The 8,718-nt window shown below is 36.3% G+C and overlaps 1 protein-coding gene across 9 annotated transcripts; it reads right to left on the reverse strand.

The window, feature by feature from the left end:
- Positions 1-1,435: 1,435 nt before the first annotated feature.
- Positions 1,436-7,410, reverse strand: LOC104213243 (uncharacterized). Of its 9 annotated transcripts, XR_011402907.1 has the most exons (7): positions 7,323-7,410; positions 5,806-5,920; positions 4,253-5,707; positions 3,901-4,114; positions 2,755-2,837; positions 1,739-1,886; positions 1,436-1,652 (listed from the first exon to the last, which is right to left on the reverse strand). XR_011402907.1 is itself a non-coding variant. In XM_009762696.2 (6 exons), the coding sequence occupies exons 3-6, from the start codon at positions 5,564-5,566 to the stop codon at positions 1,812-1,814; spliced, it is 1,686 nt and encodes a 561-aa protein (XP_009760998.1). In that variant the 5' UTR covers positions 5,567-5,707; positions 5,806-5,914; positions 7,323-7,410; the 3' UTR covers positions 1,436-1,811. The 9 variants fall into 9 exon arrangements, 8 of the variants coding, with proteins under 8 accessions (XP_009760998.1, XP_009761000.1, XP_009760999.1 ...); XM_009762696.2 differs by having other exon boundaries at positions 1,436-1,886; positions 5,806-5,914; XM_009762698.2 differs by having other exon boundaries at positions 1,436-1,886; positions 4,253-5,710; positions 5,806-5,914.
- Between the last annotated feature and the right edge of the window lie 1,308 nt (positions 7,411-8,718).

The following is an 8,718-nucleotide window of genomic DNA, read 5'->3' on the forward strand; positions in this document are numbered from 1 at the left end:
TTCGGGTGCGGAAAAAGGAGGTGTGACAACCCCCACACCGTTTTATCCGTGGTCCTCAAGATTGTTGTTTTCACCTCCATTCACTGAGTTAGACATTTCGACCTGAAATCGAAGATCTTGGACAAGAGAAAGCGTGAAAGATAACTTGCGTTATGTAGTAAAACCAGCAAGAAAATAATCATTATTATTTTTAGCCCCACGGTGGGCGCCAAACTGTTTACCGTGAAAATGGTAATAACAATTAAATTTGATTATGGGACTCTAAAATACGTGATCTATATTTATGTTAGTTGTTAAGCAGTTGATGCTATGTGTGAGACTTGGAAACGAGATAAGAGTTAGGGATAAGGTGATAACCAAACCGATAGGTCAATAATCGAGGCCTCGAGGTCGATTCCGGTGCCCGGCTGGGAGCTATCGTAGGCATTCGAAGTATGGCTAACAGCTATGATAAAATCAACGAAGGCTCTTTATAGTCAATGATAAGCAATAAATGATGAACAATAATGAAGATAATAAACGAAAGCAATAATATCAAGAGAATATGTTAGAGAGCAAAGAGAATGTTCTTGTATATTTCGTGTGGAGCAACTGAAGCAACAAAGTTTTATAAAATAACAAGGATCTCCTTTATATAGGAGGGAAAATCGAACATGATACAAAATACATTAATGATAAAGAAGCGAAAATGGGACAACTAGATGACACCTTGATTAAGGGTTAGGGTAGCCCACTAGGCTCTGTCAATCCTAGTCATGTGCCTTGGAAACTCCCCATTTCTACCGTAGCCGCAGTCAACATTGTCCCAAGGTCGGATATCGACGAACCTCGAAGGAGGAAACTTAACCATAGCCTTGTAGTCTCAAGACTTCGAGATGGTCTTCTGAGGTACCTCGATGATGAGGAATTGGACCCTCTAATTTCACCGCATACAAGTAGTATGTACGACGCATACTTTACCCCTACCTTGTGAGGATAGGGAGACTGTTTCCAATAGACCCTCGGCAACTGCCAGCTCTACCTTCTTTCTGGAAAAGGAAATGAGAAACTAACAGTCCAAATAAAGGAAAACCTTCTAAAACTGCAGTGACCTAAGATACTCAGTTACAACATCTACATGGACATACGTAGGTTGATCTTTATGGTCAAAGGTCCTCAGGTGCGCTAGTGCAACTTTGAAAGTTGTTAAAGCAAAGATTCGATACCTCTTTTATTATTAATTAATAATTAGCGGCCTAATCTCGTAATACATGGCTATGTCCCTGACCTGAGACTAATGCAAAAGTCTTATTGCCACAGATAGGAGCAAAGGAAGGTCCATTTCACCTACGCCTTTCAAATTGTTTTTCAGAGAGCGATACAACAAGAGAAAGTGAACAGGCAACAGAACAGACCAGAAAAGGAAAAGAAGAAATCAGACATAAGTAGATAAAGATTTCACCCAATTTCTTCGCATACATTGACTTCAAATCCGTTTACACCCTTTCTAAATAGTAACTACAGGTAAATCAACAACAGCCATTTTAATATAACAAAATTCCAGGGGATTATACCAGGCTTCGAGGGGTGGGAAATCTTCCAGAAGAGTACTAGAATGTTCTTAGCCCCCAAAAGGACAAAAATAGCAGGATAATCCACTCGGGTTTTTTTCCCTGCATGATACATGGACTTCAATATCCTACTAAATTATAACAAAACAGATAATGACTGTATAATTTCTGACTTCACCATTACATACTTCAGTAACATTTTTTCACAAGATTGTTGCGGCTTGATTAATCAGAAAAAGTAAGAATCGCAACACATGGCTTTTAGCTAGATTTAGCCACCAACGAAAGCCACTCCGGATTGGTCCAAGGCCTGAAGGCTCCTTCCTGTGTGAGATTCTAGCAACCACAGAAGAACAAACTTGGAGCTTATATTGTAAAATTAAATTTGTGTAACTAAAAATGTGATGAACAGAACATAGTAAGAACCCAAACGCCATTGCCTCAAATGTAGGATTAATGTAAACACTGTTTCAATGCAAGTATGGAATTTCTTCTCATTTCCCTCATGCTGAAATTCCTCACACTAGCCGAATGAGAATGCTCAAGTCACTTTTATAATAGTTGCAAGCAACCAGCATATGAATATGAAAATTAGGTTTTTAAAGCTTAAACTAAGCCTAATGAAAAACCAAAAAAGAGAAAATGCTAGCTTCAACTGGATCAGGTTATCGATCTTCCAAACATTTGATTCTGCAAATCACTTGAAAGTTTAAATATAGGCCAATCATTCTGCATGTTGACTGTTTCTTGTAAACTTCAGTTCATTTAACAATAACACCAAATGATTTGCTTACGTAATAAATTACTAAAAAATTTCATAAGGAACAAGTTACTAAATTTGATTATCCAGAAAACAATCGAGGACGATGAAGCTTGGCTTTGGCTACAAAAGTACTCCATGGAGTGCTGCATTTATATTGTCACTTGTCGATATGTTGACTGGTCAGATCCTTACCTACTTTAAGCATATGAGACATAACTATTGCCGGAATACAAAACATAATTACTATTAATGAGGTCAGAGGAATTTATTATGTTATCTATTATTACTAAAAGGATTAGGTTAATAATTGCTTTCTCAAGACATCTAATTGGACTACATTTTATGATTGTGAAATATGGTAAGTCGTGTACTTAAAACTAATATCCATAAAGTAATTTCTTTTTATATTGATCAGTTAGTTCACTTGTTTGAGCAACTCACCTGTAACCAAAAGAAAAAGCCACGCAAGATGTATAACTTTTTTCTGTTGTCGTCGTCAACTTCTTTAAGTCTTTCATGAAGGTCTGCACATTTAAAGCGGACAATCATTACATAATGTCATTAAGTGAAATTAAAATAAAGATTAACAGAAGCATAGAGATCAAATGCTGTTTGCAGTATCAACTGCAGAGAATACAAAGCAAAAATGTCCAAGAAAATTTAGATTAAGGTGAAGGGCAGCCCAGTGGAATTAACTTTTGAACAACCTTCAATTATGCTAAGGAGTAAAGGAAGTGAGAAAAGAAGCCTCCTCTATAAATGTATATGTTTAGAAAATCAAAAGGCCAAAAATCCCAAATATCCCAAGCTTGTTTATTTTTGTTAACCAAGATACAGATTGCTGTAGAAAGAAAATCACTTACCATAGAGTGTAAAATCGATATGCTAGAGGTAAAATCTTCTTTAGATGACAGTAATAAGGGAGGACTTCCAAAATAGAAAATTGATTCGAAAACTTTTTTTTTGGATTGCGAGAAAATTGTTCAAAAACCAAATGAGATCATGACATAATTCTTCATATATGCATGTATATTGGCTTTTAATATGTTGGAGGCTCTCAAGGAATAATTTTTAATTACTGCCACAACATTATTACACCAAGAGATCACGAAAGAATTTCTAGAAATTGATAGAAAACTTGGCAAATATCTGCAATCTGGTTATAATTTACCTTTACAGGTGGCCAGGTACTTCAGGAAGGAGAAAACTGGGGAGTTTTCTATTGGTTAAAGTCCAACTCAAGCATATTACCTTTTCAACAATGTGATACTTAGCCAAAGGTATCACTTCTTTAGCTGTTCTCTTGGATAGTTCAACAATTAAATGGCAACTTGTCCTATTTTTCCAACCCTTGCACACAGGTGTAGTCGGGTATTCATACTAGGACAACCTTCTAGGCTCATGAATGATTATCTATACACTAGAGATACGTCAAAATCTTATACCAAAGGCTTGAAGTGCATCCTAGATCTTCTTTTTTTTTCCTAAGGAAGCAGGGCAAGTGGAGAAGTACCGATACTTTGAAATGTAAAGCAACGCATCACAACACTGCAATAAAATAATAATAATTTAAGATGCTTATCTCACCTTCATAGTGATCCAAATATGATTTTCCCATTACCCTTGTCGGGTAAGATATTCCCCCATTACGCAAGTCCATATTCCTTTCAGTAAACTTTTTAATTTTGACAGCTTTCCACAGTCCTATATATTCCGTTTGATCGTAAGGCTTCTCAAGAAGGGCCTTGACTTTCCACCAGAAATCAGAATGCACGGTTTCCGTTGGGCAGGTATCCTCAACCTTAATATTCATTATATCATCAGTATATAAGAATCAGAGTGGAATATTTTCCAGAAACTTTAAATTAACTAAGAAAGCAAGGAGGTGTGGGGAGGGTAAAATAAAAAGGGGAGGAGACACAGAGTACGAGGATCATACACTTTCATAGTGTTTAGCTGAAGAAGCTTCCATGAGACTAGAGCTTCCTTCTTTCCCAACTTTACCATTATCGTTAACAAGTATTTCAAGATCTTCTTCATCAGCTTTGCTTTCAAAATCGTGACCACTTTTAAATGAAGCTTCATCTACATTAGCTACCTCTTCTTTGACAGGGACAATTGCTGATTTTGCCCCCGTTACCTCTTCATTGGCAGTGACATTTGCTGATTTTCTCCTTTTTCGAGTCGTCTTCTTTTTACTTGACCTCTTCTTTTTCTCATCCTTTCCCTGCCTCTTGGATGCATCATTCTGGTTCACACTATTTTTCTGGCCCGTAAGCCTCTTTTTCTTCTTTTTCTTGAATGCATCATTTTTCCCCTTTACCTTAAATTTCCTAATAAATGAGGTTTTCAAGCGCCAATTCTTGCTTATAAATTTCTCCAAAAGTAAGGAATAGTCTTCATCTACATCAGATGCCTCTTCTTTGGTAGTGATATTAGCTGGTTTTCTCCCTTTCTCTGTCTTACGCTTCTTATTTGACTTATTCTTTGTCTCACCCTTCCGACGCCTCTTGAACGCACCATTTTCCCCCCTGTTAAGCTTCTGGTTCATAAGCCTCTTTTCTTTCTGAGAATCAAAAGGCTCAAATATCACATCGCTATCTCCTGCTGATCCATCATTATCATTTTCCAGGACAGTTCTTGAAAATGGCTGACTTTCTACTTTATCTTTGCTACTGACATTACCTAAATCCTTTGCATCCCCAGCATCTTGTTGTTTTCTCTGTCCTGAAAGTTCGCACTCCTCGTCAGATCCATCCTCTTTCTCATACTCTACAAACACAGGAAACCCATCCTCTCTATCAATTTTAACCACATACGATTTGCCATTTGGCTTAGCATTAGCCAAAAATTTCATGTATTCCGGGTCATCCTCGTCCTCATTCTCATTCTCATCCTCATCCTCATCCTCACACTCATCCTCATCCTCACACTCGCCCTCATCCTCGTCCTCGTCCTCGTCCTCGTCCTCGTCCTCGTCATCTTCATGACTAAGCCTATCCCTAGGAACAGTGAAACCTTCATTTCCACCTCCGTTTGTGTATGACTGAGAATCTTTATCATAGTTATAGAGAAGCATCAAAAACTGTACATAGTCTTCATCCACATTCTTAGTCTTTCTAATCTGTTTTTTAAAACGAACAACATCACTATTCTCAAACTCTGCACCATTATTGCAATAGTGCACCCTCTTTCTCTGTAAACGGGATATGTCATACATTATATCACAGCCCTTCAATCCCAGTCGCCCCATTTTAATGGGATTCAGCTTTTAAAACGAACAGATCAGAGCAACAACTTCACTCCTATCCCCAACCTTTCCCCACATCCACAAACAAATCAGTTCACTACCTATCTTGAAGCTTCTTAAATTCCATTACCAATGTCAAGACCTCTGCTGAAACAACGATCAGAGGCAAACGAAAATGAATATACTCAATGTGAGTTAACTAAAGATATTTTTTACCAAAAAAAAGAAAAGAAAAGGCTTACCCCGTGCAGAAAATGCTCCGTAGGGTAGGAGGAGAGCGGGCATATAATATAAGCAGCCTTCCCTTTGGATTTATGCTAAGATGATTCTTCCACGCCTGGAACACATGACCTGCAACTAACCAAAGGAGCAACTTTTTCATTGTGTCAATGTTGCCCTCTAGTAACATTGAATTTTTACATTCACACAACATCAATATTTACAAAAACCTATAACTTGTTAAAAGTTCCATAACATTCAGCTGAATTCATTGTTCAATTGTTGAAGGGGAAAAGAGTCAGCTTTCTCTGAAGTCTTAACACTTGATACTCTATAAAGAGGACATCATCACTTTAAAGAACAATAACCACCCATCATAACTTTGGTTAAAGAGATAATTAAATAAATAAAGTACGCCTTTTCTAATAGCTTAAACTTTTCGATGGAGTAGAAATACAAATAGATTTAACATGGTATGAGAATCCACACGTATCGCTCAAGAAAAAGAACATTGAACACATAATTAAATAAATAAAAGTATAATCTCTCTAGTTGCTGAGTATTTGCTAGCCGCAAAGGCTTTGGTCTAGTGGCAAGAACACAACATGTGAATTGTTTTAGGCGCACGTCAGGGTTCGAATCCTGCAGCAGATAAAAGCTTGGTATTCAAGTGGAGAAGGGTAGAGACTCTGGTACATTATTCATCGAGTTCATGGAGCCAGAATTCATACAAGGAGATCCGAAAAAAATACTATAGTGTCACACCTAGAATTGAACATGTGAGCTAAAGCAATTTTTGAACACCTTTTCCACTACATCAGAAACTTTCCTCATGTCAAGTGGATTCAACAGCTCATACCTAACAAAAAAAAATTACTTTTTCTCCTATTTACGTAGTACCACTTTCCTTTGAAGGAGATTAAATTGAACCGCTTGCCTCCCTTTAGCCTACCCCTGGTCCTTGGGGACGGGCAGATGGAGTGTTGTAACCCGGGTGCTTTTGATACGGAACATAAATTCATGTTTAAAAATAAATTAAATTTGAAACAAATAGTAGGTCTCAACCCATAATTTTAACCTTAAAGGTTAAACCTACAAAACTTAAATCCTGGATTTGACTCATGCTCGGGGATTGTCAGATTATTAAAAAAAAAGGATCTTTCTAATTTGTGGACCAATAAAAAGAATCACATAATGGGACGTAATGAGAACATAATTAAGTAAATAAAAGTGTATAAAACGGGAAAAAAAACAGTAACATGATAGGAGGTCTGAAAACACAATTAATAAATAAGACATAATTATATGATCTCTTCACTTCTAAGCTTGTATCACCTTAAATTGATTCGGTTAAAAGCCAAGATATCGAATACCCAAAAAACCCAAATGCATGACTAAACCAAATATACAGATTATATGTATGTCACTTTTCAAAAACATAAACAGAAACTTATATATACATGACTAAACCATTAATGAGCCTAATTAAGCAGAGTAAAGCTGAAGAAAAAGAAAAAGGCATAATTAATTGGCTGCTCACCGTCGCGGAAGAAGAATGACTGCCAAATAATTGCTGCTCTGTAACAAAAAAACCCAACTTTTACTGAACTCTTTCTAATTATGCCTTTTTTTTTGGGGGGGGGTGGGGGGGGTGGGGGGTTGGGGGGGGGGGACTAAATATCTATGAAAAATTAATTATAAAATCAACTGTTATTATAATATATATGAATTTAAGATCGCGATAAGAATACATGAACTTTAAATTTGAATCCTAATTTTATTTGGATTATTCTTTACGGGTATGTTTGGCGATTCAATTCTCTTCTTTTCTTTTCATGTATATTTAATTTTCGTAATTCCTTTTTAATTACTAAAATCTCTATGCAAGTTTTTTGGAACGAAAGTACATAAAAAGTGTGATAAAAGAAATAAAAACAAAAAATTGTTTAGTCATAGAAAAGATTAGAACATGTGATTTTGTATGTTTATACGGTCGAAATCAGGTATGCCCGATTTCGGAGGCTCGAGGAGTTGCTTCGAGAATAAGCTCGAAACAGACCCGGCTCGAGCTCGATGGCGGAGTATAGAACTTGAAGATCGAAGTGCTCGATGAAAATCAAGGCCGAGTATGACCAACTTCGAGATAATACCATTATGGATTAGTAACATAAATAGCGAGTTCCCGCAACGGCCCTAAGATCACGGCGTAAATTTCGGAACGGATTTGTCCTTGGCGGTTAGACAACTGTCCAATAAGATTTCCTACTATAATTAGAAATGTATCTTATTTAGGACTCCCCTATTATATAAAGGGGAGTCCATTCATTTGTAACACACGATTTATTTATAGGAGAATATACATTCATCACTTTCTTGCTTACTCTTCGTCAGAGTTGCCTTATAATTTACTATTCTTACTAACCCACCTCGAGACTGTCGTAGCTCGAGGTCGAGACTGGGCTCGTACACTGGTGTAACTTACTTTATTCTTCAATTTATATATTTAACTCTTTGTTTATCAATTGGTATTGGACTAAATCACATATCTTTAAAACTACAATATAAGTTTAATTGTTACTCGGATTTTAGGGTAAATAGTATGATTATAGACTATGCTTTGTAAATGTAAGAAAAGGATAATCAATATCTAAACTAATTTTATTTTCAGTTTCTATTATTTAACACAAAGGGTATATCAGCTTCAATGCAATTCATCAAATATAAGAAAAAGAAAAAGGTGTACACTAAAATTATTCAGTGATTTTTAGTTAATTGTTTTTTTATAATGCATATATTATACTTTTAACTTTGTCCAGAACCAAACAGACCCAAATAAATTATTGCTTGCAAAAGTCATTTTGCAGCTTTTGAGGCGAATCTATTGATTGAACGGGTTCTTTTAATCGTAATCAAAGATGTTTTCTTGTCTCTCGTTT

The sequence above is a fragment of the Nicotiana sylvestris genome, chromosome 10 (assembly GCF_000393655.2).
Source record: "Nicotiana sylvestris chromosome 10, ASM39365v2, whole genome shotgun sequence".
In the NCBI taxonomy this organism is placed as follows: domain Eukaryota; kingdom Viridiplantae; phylum Streptophyta; class Magnoliopsida; order Solanales; family Solanaceae; genus Nicotiana; species Nicotiana sylvestris.

Bases quoted from the DNA above. Each gene is read 5' to 3' on its own strand.
- LOC104213243 (XM_009762696.2), bottom strand. From the start codon at position 5,566: ATGGGGCGACTGGGATTGAAGGGCTGTGATATAATGTATGACATATCC. The intron at 4,115-4,252 runs GTATGATCCTCG...ATGAATATTAAG, and splicing joins CAGCTAAACACTATGAAAGT to GTTGAGGATACCTGCCCAAC. The intron at 2,838-3,900 runs GTGAGATAAGCA...TTAAATGTGCAG, and splicing joins ATATTTGGATCACTATGAAG to ACCTTCATGAAAGACTTAAA.